The 20,681-nt window shown below is 41.1% G+C and overlaps 1 protein-coding gene across 1 annotated transcript in view; it reads right to left on the bottom strand.

Annotated features, from left to right (window-relative positions):
* LOC124777151 (myotubularin-related protein 9) overlaps positions 1-20,681 on the bottom strand; it is a 130,708-nt gene that overhangs the window by 91,781 nt on the left and 18,246 nt on the right. Inside the window, exons 3-4 of the mRNA XM_047252453.1 lie at positions 13,579-13,741; positions 1,593-1,747 (exon numbers count right to left, since the gene is read on the bottom strand). Coding sequence (XP_047108409.1) covers positions 1,593-1,747; positions 13,579-13,741 — 318 coding nt within the window. The remainder of the gene's footprint in view (positions 1-1,592; positions 1,748-13,578; positions 13,742-20,681) is intronic.

The following is a 20,681-nucleotide window of genomic DNA, read 5'->3' as shown; positions in this document are numbered from 1 at the left end:
TCATCAGGAAAGAGGGAAGGAGAGGGAAAGACGAAAGGATGTGGGTTTTAAGGGAAAGGATAAGGAGTCATTCCAATCCCGGGAGTGGAAAGACTTACCTTAGGGGGAAAAAAGGACGGGTATACACTCGCGCACACACACATATGTCCATCCACACATATACAGACACAAGCAGACGTATTTAAAGACAAAGAGTTTGGGCAGAGATGTCAGTCGAGGCAGAAGAGCAGAGGCAAAGATGTTGTTGAATGACAGGTGAGGTATGAGTGGCGGCAACTTGAAATTAGCGGAGATTGAGGGCTGGTGGATAACGGGAAGAGAGGATATATTGAAGAGCAAGTTCCCATCTCCGGAGCTCGGATAGGTTGGTGTTAGTGGGAAGTATCCAGATGACCCGGACGGTGTAACACTGTGCCAAGATGTGCTGGCCGTGCACCAAGGCATGTTTAGCCACAGGGTGATCCTCATTACCAACAAACACTGTCTGCCTGTGTCCATTCATGCGAATGGACAGTTTATATATGAATCCAAGATATACAGAGCTTTATTGTTTCATGCTCCAAGAAAAACATGTCACAAGAGGTGTGCTGTAGCACGAGCTGCACATTTAGCTCATGTGTATTTTTTCTTATTTTCTCTCTTATTTGTGCCACCTCAACCAGCCTCAGATTCATATTTAAAATGACTCACTTACACATACACTCATGATTCATGCACAGTATTTACATTGGTGGTAAACATATTACTTACATCACAATGTGCTCTCACTGTTGGTATGAGATGTCACTCCAAATGCCAGTTCAATATGGAGTACATAACAATAACACCTCCACACCATTTTCCTGCCATACAATGGTTACATCGGCTATGTTATATACAAGTGATTACATTCCATTACTTAATATTGTTCTCTGAATTTTATTCATAACTCTATGTAGCAGTCCACACACAAAATACACTACACTATGCTAGCTGCGTATAGCCAGGCCGGGTCACTAGTAACATCTACATACAGGGCTAAATTTACATTCCTCGTTCCCTTCCTGGTATATACTGGCAATGTAGGTAATTTAACACTATTCCACCTTTCCCTTCTCTTAGAGTCATGTATGTTGTGCAAGAAAAATTCTGGTTGCTTTTCAATACTTACAGGACTAAGGCAATAATTTTGTAATGTTGTTAACCTCAACTCTGAAGTGAAATGAGGGGCAATGGTATGATGGTAACACTTATTATACTCAACGTAATGGAAGTGGGAGTATGAAAGTCTCACTGGTCTAGTTTCCACCAATATTTCTGACTTATTTCTTCTTATACAGCATGGCTTCGAAACAAAATTAATTGCAAAAGAAGCACAAAATAAAATATCAGACAATTTTAGTTTCATCAATAAAGGAAATGAAAACATATTTCATTATGAAAGAAAAACGAACATTAAATCATGAATCTAATAATCTTATGGGATCAAAGTGGAGAAAGATTGACAGATAAAAGAAGATCATTATGAGAACAAATTGTCCTGTAATCTACAGACAGAAATAGATTTGTGGTGCACTAAGCAACTGTCTCTCTCAAATCTTCAATGAACTTACATTAAAATCTTTGTTTATATAACTGATGCGCCATTCTTCAGACAATGTTGTAACAAGTTTTGAAAATTCAGTTTCTGGTCGGAATGCTGTCCAACCATCTTCCAGTATAGGATACATCGGACGGTAGAAAAATGGATAATGAAGTGTTGGTTCCTCTGAAACATAGATGCAATTAAATTAAGAGAAAAATTAATTTGAAAGCACCCCTCGAACAAAGTTCCAAATATACACAGTAGACAATACAGTTTCCAAACATTAAGCAAAAATATCTTTGAAAATCTACAAAAAACTGTCAATGAGTGTCAGTCATATTCTTTATCTACCTAGCTATAAAGATAGAAAACTTCAAAATTAAACTGCCAACAAATACAAACACACAAAGAAACAAACAACTTCTTTCTGCCAGGTAGCGGCAGATTGATAGCCCACTACAGAAGATAGTTTCGTCTGGCAAGAAAGAAGAAATGATTGGACGTAACTAGATTATTCGAAGATTAAGCTCAAGGTCACCAATGAACTGGACCACAACCTAGAGTGATTGGTTGGTTCCCATAACTCATTAAGCTTCTAATCTCTCCCATTACTGCGTACCTACTATCTACTTCCGCCTCTAATTGTCTACCATTTCCACATTTATTAGTTGTTCTTTCTGTATGTGTCTTATTTTTGCAGTTTTTGTTCCTGCTTCTTCTTAACTTTGGTTTCATTCTTCTACACTACTTGTTTCTTACTATTATAACATATGTTTTGGCTCATTAGATTGTTATTCTGTCTCCTATGATTATCTGTAAATTAACAAATGCTTTGTCTGCCATTTATAATGTTTGAAGGCATCACATTTGCTAGCATTGCATTACTTATGTGCTTTACATTCAGCTATTTTTGACCTGGCTGACTTTCTTGTCTCAACAGGAAATGATGCCATTTCTCTAAGTCTTTCCTCTGTTTTGTTGGGCTTATGAATTTCTACTCTGATAGCTACTGCTTCTGTTGGCCTTAAAATATATTATTTATTTATTTGGGCCTTGTTGCATTTGGCAGTGAACTTTTCTTTCTTCTAGACCTAAGATCCTTTGATTCTTTATGAGTGAGCTTTTTCATGCTCCTCTGTCCAGGAAGCGCTGTGTCTTGGTTTTGTTTGTTCACATCAATTTTTATAGCTCATTACTATCTTTTTGTGGAAGGATTATCTGTTGAATGTACCCATGGGCTTGATCACTAATTGCTGTGCTCGAGAGCAACAGTTGCTCACTGTTGAAGTAGGGAAACAGAGGGCCATATCAGAAGAACTAACTAAGGAGTCTATATCCAGATTACATTCCCCCCTCCCCCCCTTCCTCTTCTTAAGTTATAATACGACATATCCAATACCCTTGTACAAAATGCGTGGCCGCCGGCATGGGGGGGGGGGGGGGGGGGGGGTTGTCGCTTAGAGTGCTATAGGGCACATGCTGGGTGCTGGAGGGAAAAGTGCCATTCTAAACTGAAGCCTACACTCACATTTTTTGTAAATATTAAGTGGGGCTCCTCCACGCCCAAACTTGCATGGTGACCGTTCCAAAAGATTTACTGTAACCTCTGCTTTTGTTAGTATCTAAAAAGGATTCCACTGAAAATGCGGAGATTTATTTTTGCCTGGCTTGTTAACCATTTGTAACTTGCATGGTGACTGTTCAAAAAGATTTACTGTCACCTCTGCTTTCATTAGTATCTAAAAAGAATTTCACTGAAAATGCAGAGATTTATTTTTGCCTGGCTTATTAACCATTTGTAACTTTCAGAGAAGCGTCATGAGTGGCAAATTTTGAGTAAAACCTACACATTTCTCTGTTGCCATGTCAAAATTTGCTTCTTTTGCCAAAACATAGTGAAGTTTACACTATCTCACCTCACTAGCACATAGTGCAGATGCAACTTATAGAGAATTCTTAAACAGTGGTTTACAAAGTTTATTAAATGAGAAACTGAGGAAAAGTAAACACAGTAGCTTTGGTGCAAAAAATGTGTCATGTCTTCACATATGTTGTTCCACAACCTATAGCATTTCTCATTTCGCCAGCTATCAGTGTCACTTAAAAATTACATTCTTTAAATGAAAAAGTCTGTAGTTAGTGGAATAATATTGTATATAATGAAGTTTTACATAATAATGATGTGGTAAAATACTCTCCTCTTTGGATGTTGTCATTTACCAAAATCTCATTCCAGTATCTGAAACCGTTTATGAAATATGAGGACTGTTGTAGATATTTCACTCTGGCTTCATTGCAGGCTTGGCACGGTCGCAAATGAGTGTGCCACATCAGATCAGTTTTCTCACGATTGGTGACTGATAGATACCTCTACCCAAATCTAACAACAAAATCAATATATAAGCTAAATTTCATATGCAACAACTTATTATGTAGTGTGCACAAATCATCAAATCATAGCGATCTCTATTTTTCATCACACACTTTCCCGAGTTTTGCACAATGTCTTACTTTCATGTAAATACCACAATAACTATGACCATTAACGAAATGATGGGCACATCATCATGAACCTGGCATATAAAGCTATAAGGAAAACAAAAATGAGTAAAAAAATTTCTATAAATTTGTTTGAGAAAGCCTGCAGGGTGCATGCCTCAATTCTGTCATTGCTGACCGGCCAAAAACTAGAAAACACTTATTGGCCCCCCCTTCTGAATAAACGAATGAATTTGCCCACCACTTTGGACAAAAACACATCACTGCACATCTACCACCGTATCCTGCACAAGCTATACTACTACTACTACTACTACTACTACTACTACTACTACCACCACCACCACCACTGATAAAAATAATAATAATTTTTGTTAAATTCTGAAACTACCTATTCTAACTTTTTGTGTAAATGCTTAAAAATAAATGATTTGCTTTAATTCATTTACTCTCTGAGTATGGAATGAGTCAAAATATGGAGATGCAGCTATGATAAACTGCTCCTACAGAGTGAACTAGTAACTAACTGCTCTTATTCTATAGTCATAAACACAGGTGATTGTGCAATAATTATCAAAGTTATTTTTGCTGTGCATAATTGATTGGTAAAGGTATGCATATGGTGTGGTTAAAACCCTCAATGTTTAGAACTGAACTACACCAACCAGAAATTATACAGAAAACCCAGTTCACTTGTAAGTAAGTTCCTCAATCATACCAACATCATTGGAGGAGCCTTTAATCAACTAACAATCAACTGGGCTAGTTACAAGTTTGCTAGCGGTGGATGTGACAGGACTTCCTGTGAAACATTACTAAATGCCTTCCCTGAGAAATACCCAGAACAGATAATTCAGAACTCCACTCGTGATGGAAATATATTAGATCTAATGGCAACAAAAAGACTTGGCCTATTTGTGGATGTTCACACTGAAACTGGATTTGCGACTCTGAGGCAGTTGTAGCAACAATTATTACCATCCCTGACAAACTTAACACTTTTAGCACAGGACAGGAGCATGTACGAATTATGGCTCCAGCTTAAAAGAATATCTGACCATGAACAGGAGACATATGTACTAAGCAGAACAATTTCAGATGTAAGGGACCCTCTACGGTATAAAATCACTATAAAGAAACTCCTAAAGAAGCATAAACTGCTGCATAATAGTTGTCAAACAAGGTATAGGGCTACAGACAGAGAGCTACTGAGTGAAATCTGTTTGAATGTCAACAGAGCAATGTGTGAAGTCTTTAGCGACCACTGTAGCAGAATACTGTAGCAAGAACTTTCAAAAAAACCCAAATAAATTCTAGTATTATGCAGAGCTGTTCATAGCACCAGAGTTAATGTTCAGTTGTGAGGGTTTCGCAGCCTAAAATAGGGCGACTTCTGGCTGTGCAGAACTATCGTCCACCTTATTCTTCAGAATGTAACTTAATCATGCCTACTTAATACATAGTTATAGACTTGAGAGTAACAATCTGATTTATTGCTGTATTTACAAGAAATCCCTTGAGTGTGAGGTCACAAGAGGCCAATGATGTTTATGGCATTTGGTGCCCCCATATTGTCTGAAAGGAACCCAAGGAACTTCGCAAAGTAAGAAAGAAGTGGCAGATAAAACATTAGTGTTCCTGTAAGGTGAGCCAGTGGAATGTGTGGCGTCAAATACAGTCGCCTGTGTTGACAACTTACATGAAGAATACAATGAGGAAGATATGTGCTTAACAAGTGAAAGTGATATTGAAACATATGTCAACCCATGTAGTTCATCATCCTTGTCAGACAAGGAGCCACAAATCCTGTTGCCAGTGAAATGTAGCAAAGGACAACTGTTGTCCATGAAGAGGGTACTAAACATAATTATGTACATGGAACATCATCTGAAGCATAGCAAAACAATTTTGAATGAGTCTGCAGCAATATGACCATGTCGTGCGTAAGAAAAACTATGGATTTTCAAGAGAGCACAAGGCACACTTGTTACAAAAAAATGGTGTTCGTGCATTTAAATTTACAGGAAGTGCATGAAGTAAGCTACCACATTATGTGCATAAAACAGCGTTCGATATAGATAGCAGTGATTTCAAGGCACGCAGTAGATAGTTGCACAACTTCAAACAATACTACAGAACTGGAAGACATAAGATAATGAAATTTCAAACAAGGTATCAACTTGATGATGCACAGCAAACTGTAGATATTGGCTCAAAAATTTGTAGATGAGCAAAACAAACTTATCCCATTGTTCAGTAAGGAATTTATTTCCAACTCCAACCAATCAGAATTTGAAGAGGAAAGGCATATGAATGGAACCCTGGATATTAGAGGTACCAAGAGTGTTGTATCAAGATCAACTAACATCAACTCCTCAACGCATTTGTATACAGTTTGCCAACTGTTAATTTGGATGGTGAATTGGCTGGAAAGTTAGATGCAAGAAGTTGGATGTGCTCTGCCCCTATGATTCTTTCTCATCTGTGTGATCTTACATGAGTAGAATGGAATATTTACGTCACAGCGAGTAAGAGTGGGAAAATGGGCGTACGAGAACTACAACTAAGGTATGAGCATTGATTTTTGGACAACAGCTGGTAAAAATAGCTTTCTTTTGCTCAACTCCTGATCTGTGTATAAAAATCATACTCCTTTAGAGCAAAGTATCCCTCCTTAAATGTGTGCGACATTGTAATTCACACCACCTGGAACCACTGGACAAATTTCACCTCTGGATTTTTATTTTATTTTATTTTATTTCTGTGCCTATAAACCATATTATCACATCATCTACAGCTATGCTTTAAAGGATAGCCAGTTTCACAATAAGCTCCACGACAGCCTGTTTTGCATTTGGTTGCATGGAATCATATTCCATCAGCTCTCATCACTCCATAACAGCAATATGATTCTATATGCATTCTTTAAAACTGGATATCTATCTGAATGTCGTGCACAGTTTGTAACTCCCAAGGAGTTCGCCTTCGATCTTGATGGCGTGAACCTTTGTGATTACTGTGGTATGCCATTTTTCATTTGTTGTTTGTGGTGCAAGTTAATGGCTTGTTCTGAACATTTCTTGAATGTCGAAAGTGTCTGTGGGATGTAATATCTATGTCCCATAGAAGGCTGATCTCTGCACCTCCCGGACGCTCATTTTCAGTCGCCCTCCTGATGCACATGGCGATTCATTGGCGTCTTATATTCCTCCTGCCATTACTATTAACATAGCACTTTCAAATGAGCCTTGCTAAAGATTGAATTAGTGACCTCCCACTGAAGGGGTTCCTTATTAGATACAACAAACCTTTTCAACATAAAGGAACTCGAACGACAACCTTTGTGGCATCAAACTAACGTTCTTTTTTATATATAACTGTTAATGCTTTTCCATGGAAGGCTTCTGCCTGAAGTATCCCTTGGAGTGACTTCAGTGTTCTTGGCAAATTGTGTGTCCCTAACCTATCACTGTTGTCTAATTGGAGAAAGGGGACCTACAGATTAATGTGCACTATGAACCATGTGTTGTTTTTGGCAACTTCTCACATCATTGAGAGGTGAAGAGTAGGTCAAAACTAAGACTGAAAAATCTGTGATCTGACTAAGATTTGACCCCAAGACCTCTCGGTTTTCAGGTATGCATTTTACTGCTAGACTGCCAGGTTGTTTGTAAGTAGTTTTTCATGAAAGAGTTAGCGTTCGTCTTCAAGTGTCTGTGAGTTCAGGTTTACCATTATTATTGCGATGCTCCCCCATGAGTCAAAAAATGTATGACCCGCTATCTTGAACGTGGTTGTTAGTCTGCAATTAATAAGATACACAGCCAATCAGTTGCCTATTTTTATTTATTTTTAGATCTGACTCAGATTTTGATACCACTGTGGGTATCTTTTTCTTCAGAAAAACAAGGTGTTACCTTTTTTTTTTTTGGGTGACAGAACAGGTTTTGATATTTTCTACAAACAAACTAGTGCGAATCAAATTATAGTATTTGACTCAATGCCCCCCTCCCCCAGTCCCACAAGATGGCCTTTTTTTCATTCAGCCATAAATCCTGCAATAATATTAAAAAATGCAAATGATTCCTTATGCAGTTCAGGTGTATACAGAATTATATGTGATGCATGATTCTGCTTTATATTGCGCAAATGCGGAAGGCTTTAACCATTGGATACAAAGAACACCTGTTGAGTTAAAAGAGTCACCAATATCCATAATTCTATGTTTGCAGAACACTTGTTAATGCCAGGTCATAAACCAATAAGAGCAGAAGACATGAGATTTTCCTACAGAAAAGAAAGGGTAGAGATTGCATGTATTGGAGGAATTAGAGACTTTTAAACACATGATAAGGAAAGATGGCCTCCTCCTAAACAAACAGTTCCAACTGAAAAATAGAGACTTCTATAATGGTTTCAACTCATTGCTCACAATGTGAAACCTCTTGCTGTGGTAACTTGTTGATAAACATCACTTCCTCTAGAGAAGCATTGCTTGCCTTATGTACATCATATAATACTTTCCTTTACAGTATAGCGGAGATGCTGAGTCACGATAGGCACAACAAAACAATTCACACAATTATAGGTTTTGGCCATTAAGGCCTTTGTCAGCAATAGACACACATACACCCATGCACACACACATTCATGCAAACACAACTTGCACACACATCTGAGGTCTCAGACAACTGAAACTACACTGTGAGCAGCAGCACCAGTGCATGATGGGAGCGGCGACTGGGTGGGGCGAAGTAGGAGGCTTGGGTGGGGAAGGAGAGGGATAGTATGGTGGAGGTGGCAGACAGTGAAGTGCTGCAGTTTAGACGGAGGGCAAGAGAGAAGGTGAGGAGGGAGGAGGGAGATAAGTAGTGGAAAGGAGAGAAACAGAGAAATAAAAATAAATTAAAAGAGTATGTGTGGTGGTGAAATGATAGCTGTGTAGTGCTGGAATGGGAACAAGTAGGGGGTTGGATGGGTGAGGACAGTTACTAACGAAGATTGAGGCCAGAAGGGTTACGAGAACATAGGACATATTGCAGGGAAAGTTCCCACCAGCACAATTCCGAAAAGCTGGTGTTTTTGGGAAGGATCCATATGGCACAGGCTGTGAAGCTGTCATTGAGTTGAGAGATAACATGTTTGGCAGCGTGTTCAGCAACAGGGTGATCCATTTGTTTTTTGGCCACAGTTTGTCGGTGGCCGTTCATCCGGACAGACAGCTTGTTGGTTGTCATGCCTACATAGAATGCAGCACAGGGGTTGCAGCTTAGCTTTCAAATCACATGACTGGTTTCACAGGTAGCCCCGCCTTTGATGGGATAGGTGATGTTAGTGACCGGACGGGAGTAGGTAGGTGGTGGTAGGAGGACGCATGGGACAGGTATTGCATCTAGGTCTACTACAGGGGTATGAGCCATGAGGTAGGGATTGGGAGCACGGGTTGTGTATGGGGTGATGAGTATGTTGTGTAGGTTCGGTGGAGGGCAGAATACCACTGTAGGAGGGGTGGGAAGGATAGTGGGGAGGACATTTTTGATTTCGGGGCATGACGAGAGGTAATTGAAACTCTGGCTGAGAAAGTAATTCAGTTGCTCTAGTCCTGGATGGTACTGAGTTATGAGGGGAATGCTCCTCTGTGGCCTGACTGTGGGACTTTGGGAGGTAGTGGGAGACTGGAAAGATAGGCACAGGAGATTTGTTTTTGTACAAGGATGGGAAGATAATTATGGTCACTGAAGGCTTCAGTGAGACCCTCGGTATATTTTGAGAGGAACTACTCGTCACTGCAGATGTGATGACTATGGGTGGCTAGGCTGTACAGAAGGGACTTCTTGGTATGGAATGGGTGGTAGCTGTCAAAGTGGAGGTATTGCTGGTGGTTAGTAGGTTTGATATGGATGGAGGTACTGATGTAGCCATCTCTGAGGTGAAGGTTAACATCTAGGAAGGTGGCTTGTTGGGTTGAGTAGGACCAGGTGAAGCAAATGGGGGAGAAGTTGTTGAGGTTCTGGAGGAATGTGAATAAGGTGTCTTCACCTTCAATCCAGATAGCAAAGATCTCATCAATGAATCTGAACCAAGTGAGGGGTTTAGGATTCTGGGTTTTTAGGAAGGATTCCTCTAGACGGCCCATGAATAGGGTAGCGTAGGGTGGTGCCATGCAGGTGCCCATAGTGGTACCGTGGATTTGTTTGTATGTAATGCCTTCAAACGAGAAGTAATTGTGGGTGAGCATACACTTGGTCATGGAGACTAGGAAGGAGGTTGTTGGTTTGGAATCCATAGGGCGTCTGGAAAGTCAGTGTTTGATAGCAGTAAGGCCATGGTCATTAGGAATATTAGTGTACAGGGAGGTGGTGTTAATAGTGACGAGCAGGGCAACATGTGGTAAAGGGACAGGAACTGTGGAGAGTCGGTCGAAAATGGTTGGTATCTTTTATATAGGAGGATAGGTTCCGGATAATAAGTTGAAGGTGTTGGTCCACGAGAGCAGAGATTCTCTCAGTGGGGGCACACTAACCGGCCACAATGGGGCATCCTGGGTGGTTGGGTTTATGGACTTAAGGAAGCATGTGGAAGGTGGAAGTGCAGGGAGTGGTAGAGGTAAGTAGAGAGATGGACTCTGGGGAGCAGTTCTGGGATGGGCCTAAGGATTTGAGTAGTGACTGGAGATCCAGCCGGATTACTGGAATGGGATCACTGTGGCATTGTTTGTAGCTGACGGATTCCTTCTGCCATGTAATCCTTGCGGTTCAAAAGAACGGTGATGGATCCTTTGTCAGCACATAGGATTATAAGGTCGGGACCAGTTTTTAGATGGTGGACTGCAGTTCTTTCTGCAGATGTAAGGTTAGTTTGCATGTTGAGGGATTTGGGGAATGATGTTGAGGCAAGGTTCAAGGTTAAGACATTCTGGAATGTTAACAGGGTGTGGTTTGGAGGCAGTGGGGGTGGATCATGGTTGGATGGAGGAGTGAACTGAGTTAGGCAAGGTTCAATATTGGTCTTTGGTTGAGTCTGATTGGTCGGGTTGGTGGCGAAAAAGTGTTTACATTCCAGTAATCCAGCAGGATCTCCAGCCACTACTCAAATTCTTAGGCCCATCCCAGAACCTCTTCCCAGAGTCCATGGCCTTACTGCTATTGAACACTACCTTTCCAGATGTCCTATGGTTTCCCAACCAACAACCTCCTTCCTAGCCTCCATGACCAAGTATATCCTCACCCACAATTACTTCTCCTTCGAAGGCATTACCTACAAACAAATCCGCAGTATGGTTATGGGGACCCACATGGCACCATCCTATGCTAACCTATTCATGGGCCGTCTAGAGGAATCCTTCCTAAAAACCCAGAATCCTAAACCTCTCGCCTGGTTTAGATTCATTGATGACATCTTTGCTATCTGGATTGAAGGTGATGACACCTTATTCACATTCCTCCAGAACCTCAACAACTTCTCCCCCATTTGCTTCACCTGGTCCTACTCAACCCAACAAGCCACCTTCTTAGATGTTAACCTTCACCTCAGAGATGGCTACATCAGTACCTCCATCCATATCAAACCTACTAACCACCAGCAATACCTCCACTTTGACAGCTACCACCCATTCCATACCAAGAAGTCCCTTCTGTACAGCCTAGCCACCCATGGTCGTCGCATCTGCAGTGACAAGCAGTCTCTCTCAAAATATATCGAGGGTCTCACTGAAGCCTTCACTGACTGTAATTATCCTCCCATCCTTATACAAAAACAAATCTCCTGTGCCTATCTTTCCAGTCTCCCACTACCTCCCAAAGTCCCACAGTCAGGCCACAGAGGAGCATTCCCCTCATAACTCAGTACCATCCAGGACTAGAGCAACTGAATTACTTTCTCAGCCAGAGTTTCAATTACCTCTCGTCATGCCCCGAAATCAAAAATGTCCTCCCCACTATCCTTCCCACCCCTCCTACAGTGGTATTCTGCCCTCCACCAAACCTACACAATATACTCGTCCATCCTTACACAACCCCTGATCCCAAACCCTTACCTCATGGCTCATACCACTGTAATAGGCCTAGATGCATGACCTTCCCATACATCTTCCTACCACCACCAACTCCACTCTGGTCACTATCATCACCTATCCCATCAAAGGCAGGGCTACCTGTGAAACCAGTCATGTGATTTGAAAGCTAAGCTGCAGCCCCTGTGCTGCATTCTATGTAGACATGACAACCAACAAGCTGTCTGTCCGCATGAACGGCCACCGACGAACTCTGGCCAAAAAACAAGTGGACCACCCTGTTGCTGAACATGCTGCCAAACACGATATCCCTTATCTCAATGACAGCTTCACAGCCTGTGCCATATGGATCCTTTCCACCAACACCAGCTTTTCTGAACTGTGCAGGTGGAAACTTTCCCTGCAATGCATCCTACGTTTTCGTAACCCTCCTGGCCTCAGCCTTCGTTAGTTACTGTCCTCACCCATCCAGACCCCTCCCTGTTCCCATTCCAGCACTACACAGCCGTCATTTCACCACCACACCCAGTCTTTTAATTTCATTTTATTTCTCTCCCCCCTCCGTCTAAACTGCAACACTTCACTTCACTGTCCGCCACTCCCACCATACTATCCCTTCCCCTCAACGCCCCAGCTTCCTCCTTACCCCCACCAAGTCGTCACACCCATCATGCACTGGTGCTCCTGCTCACAGTGTGGTTTCAGCTCTCTGAGACTGCAGACGTGTTTGTAAGTTGTGTTTGCGTGAGTGTGTGTGCGCGAGTGTGTATGTGTGTCTACTGCTGACAAAGCCCTTAATGGCCAAAAGCTATAATTGTGTGAATCGTTTTGTTGTGCCTATCGCGACTCAGCATCTCCGCTATATGGTGAGTAGCAACTTTCCTTCTCCGGTATTGTTACATTCCATCCCGGATTTTCCATTATATATCATGTGCTTTGGACAACTACTCTTTTAAACTTCAACCACATGTCCTCTACACTCTTATCCACACAAGTAAATGTTTTGATTTCTTATTTGACATATTCCATAATGCTTTTTTTCTAGTTTACTAAACATTTCTTTCTAATTGTTTTGGTTGCAGAAAGAAATCTGAGAATTTGGATTCTGTACAGGACTAAATTACAATTAGGAACTGAAGTTAATAGATGTTTTTCTCTATCATATCACATACTACACTGCTATACTTCCCTAGGTTTTGCCCCTGTGTATTTGGTCACAATGCATTTCAGGCCAAATAGTTGGCTATCTTACATTAAATTATTATTAATGATTTTTTCATCATTTTAATTACATACTTTGTTTCCTTTGTCATCAAACAATTATGTTACCAACTCGAGTGCCTATGTCATCACATTATGGTATCTAAGTTTCTTAGACAAAAACCCTCTGTGTCAAAATTATATATCCAGTTTTCATAAATCACTTAAACATAAGTCAGTTAATAATAGTGATTAAATGGTAGATTTAATAAAGAAATATTAAAAGGTATAAAAATAAACTTACCAATGGAAGACAGCTTTTCTATAGAAAAAGCCACCTTAGTAAAATCATCAGTGGAATTGATTTCTAGTTGAATTATTCTAAAGTCCTTACACTTGATATTCAAGACTCCTCCCTGTAGACCATTAGGTTTCCGTTCAACAATGTCTATATTATGATGCAATAACTGAAACAATAACGCAAATCTCATTTTAGTAATTTTAATGTAGGTGACGGAGATCTGTAACACATAACATGATTAAAGGGTGGAATATATATTAACAGGCTTTCAGATCAGATCGATATTGAAAATAAATATTTTCGTAATCTAAACAGCATATTTCTCTGCAGCACTGTCTAAATTCAAATATAATGTCAAAAATGAATAAAATGTTGATCAGTAGTACACTGGTAGCAATGGTGGCAGTCAAAATTTTAAAGTATTATTAAGAGTGAAAACGAAATCAATTAAGTAATAATAACTGGTCAATAGATCACATACAGGTTGTTACAAAAAGGTACGGCCAAACTTTCAGGAAACATTCCTCACACACAAAAAAAGAAAATATGTTATGTGGACATGTGTCCAGAAACGCTTACTTTCTATGTTAGAGCTCATTTTATTACTTCTCTTCAAATCACATTAATCATGGAATGGAAACACACAGCAACAGAACGTACCAGCGTGACTTCAAACACTTTGTTACAGGAAATGTTCAAAATGTCCTCCGTTAGCGAGGATACATGCATCCACCCTCCGTCGCATAGAATCCCTGATGCGCTGATGCAGCCCTGGAGAATGGCGTATTGTATCACAGCCGTCCACAATACGAGCATGAAGAGTCTCTACATTTGGTACCGGGGTTGCGTAGACAAGAGCTTTCAAATGCCCCCAGAAATGATAGTCAAGAGGGTTGAGGTCAGGAGAGCGTGGAGGCCATGGAATTGGTCCGCCTCTACCAATCCATTGGTCACCGAATCTGTTGTTGAGAAGCGTACGAACACTTTGACTGAAATGTGCAGGAGCTCCATCGTGCATGAACCACATGTTGTGTCGTACTTGTAAAGGCACATGTTCTAGCAGCACAGGTAGAGTATCCCGTATGAAATCATGGTAACATGCTCCATTGAGCGTAGGTGGAAGAACATGGGGCCCAATCAAGACATCACCAACAATTCCTGCCCAAACGTTCACAGAAAATCTGTGTTGATGACGTGATTGCACAATTGCGTGCGGATTCTCATCAGCCCACACATGTTGATTGTGAAAATTTACAATTTGATCACGTTGGAATGAAGTCTCATCCGTAAAGAGAACATTTGCGCTGAAATGAGGATTGACACATTGTTGGATGAACCATTCGCTGAAGTGTACCCGTGGAGGCCAATCAGCTGCTGATAGTGCCTGCACATGCTGTCCATGGTATGGAAACAACTGGTTCTCCCGTAGCACTCTCCATACAGTGACATGGTCAACGTTACCTTGTACAGCGGCAACTTCTCTGACGCTGACATTAGGGTTATCATCAACTGCATGAAGAATTGCCTCGTCCATTGCAGGTGTCCTTGTCGTTCTAGGTCTTCCCCAGTCGCGAGTCATAGGCTGGAATGTTCCGTGCTCCCTAAGACGCCGATCAATTGCTTCGGACGTCTTCCTGTCGGGACACCTTCGTTCTGGAAATCTGTCTCGATACAAATGTACCGCTCCACGGCTATTGCCCCGTGCTAATCCATACATCAAACGGGCATCTGCCAACTCCGCATTTGTAAACATTGCACTGACTGTAAAACCACGTTCGTGATGAACACTAACCTGTTGATGCTACGTACTAATGTGGTTGATGCTCTAGTACTGTAGAGCAACGAGTCGCATGTCAACACAAGTACTGAAGTCAACATTAACTTCCTTCAATTGGGCCAACTGGCGGTGAATCGAGGAAGTACAGTACATACTGACGAAACTAAAATGAGCTCTAACATGGAAATTAAGCGTTTCCGGACACATGTCCACATAACATCTTTTCTTTATTTGTGTGTGAGGAATGTTTCCTGAAAGTTTGGCCTTACCTTTTTGTAACACCCTGTATACAATCAACAAAAATAAATAAGTAGAAATCTAGACAAAAATCAAATAAAATAAAATGTTGCTACTTTATACACATAAATACAACAAAATTCTGACTGTATGTAAACTATATTGAACAATACGTAAGTATGGTATAACAATACAAGGCAGATGACCACCTGGGCATAAGAAACCTCAGTTGGAAAATACATTGTTTTAGTGCGTCCATTACTGGAAATAAGACACCACAAGGACTGCAAACCAGTTGCTCAATTAAGGAAATATATATTTCAGCATTCACATTTCATATGCACTACAGATAGTTTCAGCAAATTAAAAGCACTCTATTGCTATGAGCAAGTCATATTCTTTTCACAGTTTCGTAAACCACAAAGTGTAGCATTAAACACACTAAACTTATCTGGTACAAGGTTCCAGAAAATAGAAACAGTTGTGTTATTGTGCTGTATGTGCAAGTAAAATTAAGAGTTCATACAGGGTGTTTCAAAAATGACCGGTATATTTGAAACGGCAATAAAAACTAAACGAGCAGCGATAGAAATACACCGTTTGTTGCAATATGCTTGGGACAACAGTACATTTTCAGGCAGACAAACTTTCGAAATTACAGTAGTTACAATTTTCAACAACAGATGGCGCTGCGGTCTGGGAAACTCTATAGTACGATATTTCCCACATATCCACCATGCGTAGCAATAATATGGCGTAGTCTCTGAATGAAATTACCCGAAACCTTTGACAACGTGTCTGGCGGAATGGCTTCACATGCAGATGAGATGTACTGCTTCAGCTGTTCAATTGTTTCTGGATTCTGGCGGTACACCTGGTCTTTCAAGTGTCCCCACAGAAAGAAGTCACAGGGGTTCATGTCTGGCGAATAGGGAGGCCAATCCATGCCGCCTCCTGTATGTTTCGAATAGCCCAAAGCAATCACACGATCATCGAAATAGTCATTCAGGAAATTAAAGACGTCGGCCGTGCGATGTGGCCGGGCACCATCTTGCATAAACCACGAGGTGTTCGCAGTGTTGTCTAAGGCAGTTTGTACCGCCACAAATTCGTGAAGAATGTCCAGATAGCGTGATGCAGTAATCGTTTCGGATCTGAAAAATGGGCCAATGATTCCTTTGGAAGAAATGGCGGCCCAGACCAGTACTTTTTGAGGATGCAGGGACGATGGGACTGCAACATGGGGCTTTTCGGTTCCCCATATGCGCCAGTTCTGTTTATTGACGAAGCCGTCCAGGTAAAAATAAGCTTCGTCAGTAAACCAAATGCTGCCCACATGCATATCGCTGTCATCAATCCTGTGCACTATATCGTTAGCGAATGTCTCTCGTGCAGCAATGGTAGCGGCGCTGAGGGGTTGCCGCGTTTGAATTTTGTACGGATAGAGGTGTAAACTCTGGCGCATGAGATGATACGTGGACGTTGGCGTCATTTGGACCGCAACTGCAACACGGCGAACGGAAACCCGAGGCCGCTGTTGGATCACCTGCTGCACTAGCTGCGCATAGCCCTCTGTGGTTGCCGTACGCGGTCGCCCTACCTTTCCAGCACGTTCATCCGTCACGTTCCCAGTCAGTTGAAATTTTTCAAACAGATCCTTTATTGTATCGCTTTTCGGTCCTTTGGTTACATTAAACCTCTGTTGAAAACTTCGTCTTGTTGCAACAACACTGTGTTCTAGGCGGTGGAATTCCAACACCAGAAAAATCCTCTGTTCTAAGGAATAAACCATGTTGTCTACAGCACACTTGCACATTGTGAACAGCACACGCTTACAGCAAAAAGACGACGTACAGAATGGCGCACCCACATACTGCGTTGTCGTCTATATCTTTCACATCACTTGCAGCACCATCTGTTGTTGAAAATTGTAACTACCGTAATTTCGAAAGTTTGTCCGCCTGAAAATGTACTGTTGTCCCAAGCATATTGCAACAAATGGTGTATTTCTATCGCTGCTCGTTTAGTTTTTATTGCCGTTTCAAATATACCGGTCATTTTTGAAACACCCTGTACAAATGATTAAAAAGTGTGTGTTTTAATACAATCTTGGGCTGATATGTTTTACACTTCAGAAAGTTTAACAAAACTGTTGTTTAATAAACTCTCAAATCACAATGAACAGTCATTAAAATCACAGTTTAAAATACACTAAAAATAAATAAAAAATCCCATCATGAAGGAATTATCTGGATAGGATGAAAATCACTAGATGTCGTACACATCTGCAGTCAAACACAGGATCGCAATTTCAGAAAAACTAGTTGATTTATTCAAGAGAAAGAGCTTCATAAATTGAGCACACTGGTCCAAATATTCTCAATTGGGAATAGGTCCAGTGACCATGCTGGCCAAAGTAAGGTCTGGCAAGCACAAGCACACGCCATAGAAACTTTTGCCATGTGTGGTTGAGCATTATATTGCTGAAGTGTAAGACCAGGTTGGCTTGCCATGAAGGACAATAAAACAAGGTTTAGAATATTGTGGATGCACCACAGGTGTGCTGTAAAAATACCACAGATTACAACCAAAGGGGTCCTGCTATGAATGAAATGGCACCCGAGACAACCACTTGTGGTAGTCGGGATATATGGCCAGCGACAGTCAGGCTGGTATCCAATCAATGTCCAGGCCATCTCCAGACTCGTTTTTGCTGGTCATCAGGGGTCAAGCAGGACTTAACACTGAAGACAATCCTACTCCAGTCAATGACAGCAGCCAACACGCAACAGAAGTATTTTGGACCTTGTAGCTACAAACAGGCTGAACCTTATCGATAGCATCAGAATAGAGACAGTGATTAGTGATCATGATGTCATCACAGCGACTATGGTTACAAAAATTAATAAATCAGTCAAGAAAGCAAGGAGAGTGTTTCTGCCAGAAAGAGCAGATAATCAGTTGTTAGCAACTCACTTAGACAATGAACTGCAATCATTTAGTTCCAGAATGATGGCCATAGAGGAATTATGGGCAAAGTTTAAACAGATTGTAAATCATGCTCTGGACAAGTATGTGCCTAGTAAGTAGATTAAGGATGGAAAAGATCCACTATGGTTTAATAACAAAATTCAGTAAATACAAAGGAAGCAAAGGCTGTTGCACTCTTGGTTCAAAAGAGGATGCACAAATGGTGACAGGCAAAGATTACCAGAAATTCATAGATTCTGTGAAAAGATCTATGCGTGAAGCATGCAACAGCTACCAACATTACCTTGGTTGAAGATCTGGAGGAAAACACTAAAAAACTCTAGTCCTATCTAAAATCGCTAAGCGGGTCTAGGGCTTCCACTCAGTCACTTGTTGACCAGTCTGGTTTGGCAGTAGAAGATAGCAAAAGGAAGGCCAAAGTTTTAAATTCCATGTTTAAGAAATTGTTCATGCAGTAGAATCGTATAAACGTACCATCTCTTGACAATTACACATAGTCCTGTATGGATGACATAGTAATAAGCGTCCCTGGTATAGAGAAATGACTGAAAGAGTTGAAAACAAATAAGCCACAAGGTCAGGATGGAATCCCAATTTGGTTTTATAATGACTACTCTACATCACTGCCTCTTACCTAGTCTGCATTTATCGCAAATCTGTCAACAAGTGCAAAGTTCCCAGCGATTGGCAAAGTGCAGGTGACTCCTGTATATAAGAAAGGCAGAAGAACAGGCCTGCAAAATTGCAGACCAATATCCTTAACACCGGTTTGTTGCAGAATTATAGAGCACATTCTAAGTTCAAATATAATAGATTTCCTAGAGAATGAAAAGGTCATGTTCACGAATCAGCATGGCCCTAGAAAGTATCGCCTGTGCAACACCCAGCTAGCTCTTTTTTCAATGGTATACTGCCAACTATGGATGAAGGGCAGCAGGCTAATTCCACATTTCTAGATTTCCAAAAAGCATTTGACACAGTGCCCCCCTACAGACTGTTAATGAAGTGCCTGATTACAGAATAGCATCCCAGATATGTGACTCGCTCGAAGACTTCTTAAGCAATAGAACCTAGTATGTTGTCCTCGACAGCGAGTGTTCATCAGAGACAGGGGTAACATCAGGAGTGCCCCAGAAAAGTTGCTATTTTGTATATACATAAATGACATGGCAGACAGGGTGGGCAACAAGCTGCAGTTGTTCGCTGATGATGCTGTGGTGTACAGGAAGGTGTCAAAGATAAGTGACTGTAGGTTGATACAAGAAGATCTTGACAAAATTTCTAGTTGATGTGATGAATGACAGCTGGGTCTCAATATAGAAAAATGTGAGTTAATGCGGATGAGTGGAAAACAAACTGCTTGAGCCAATCACGTCATTTAAATATCTGAGCATAATGTTGTGAAGCAATATGAAATGGAAAGAGCATGTGAGGACTGTGGTAGGGAAGGCGAATGGTTGACTTCAGTTTATTGAGAGAATTCTAAAAAGTGTGGCTCATCTGTAAAGGAGATAGCATATAGGACACTAGTGTGACCTACTATTGAGTACAGCTCGAATGTTTATTATCTGCATATGGTCAGATTGAAAGAATACATTGAAGCAATTCACAGGCAAACTGCTAGGTTTGTTACTGGTAGGTCTAATCAGCATGCAAGTGTTGTGGATATGCTTCGGGACAAGTGAGAATCCCTGGAGGGAAGAAGACATTCATTTTGAAGGACATTACAGAAAAAGATTAGAGAACCAGCATTTGAAGCTGGCTGCAGAAAGATCCTGCTGCTGCCAACATACATTTTGTGTAGGGACCACGAAGATATGATATGAGAATTAGGGCTAAAATGGAGGCATATAGACAGTCATTTTTCCTTGCTCTATCTGCGAGTAGAGCAGGAAAGGAAATGATTAGTTGTGGTGTAGGGTTCCCTCTGCCACACACCGCACATGGCTTGCAGAGTACATATGCAGATATCGATGTAGATATTGATTCCAGGCCGAACACATGTCTGGAGACGTCCCAGACAGCAGTGGGATACCATCCTGACTGTCACCCACCATACAAACCGAGAACCAGGAGTGATTTTCATAGCAGGATCCCTTGG

Source organism: Schistocerca piceifrons, chromosome 2 (assembly GCF_021461385.2).
Source record: "Schistocerca piceifrons isolate TAMUIC-IGC-003096 chromosome 2, iqSchPice1.1, whole genome shotgun sequence".
Lineage (NCBI taxonomy): Eukaryota > Metazoa > Arthropoda > Insecta > Orthoptera > Acrididae > Schistocerca > Schistocerca piceifrons.
The sequence above is the reverse complement of the archived record's forward strand: the minus strand, read 5'-3'. Positions and strand labels throughout refer to the sequence as shown.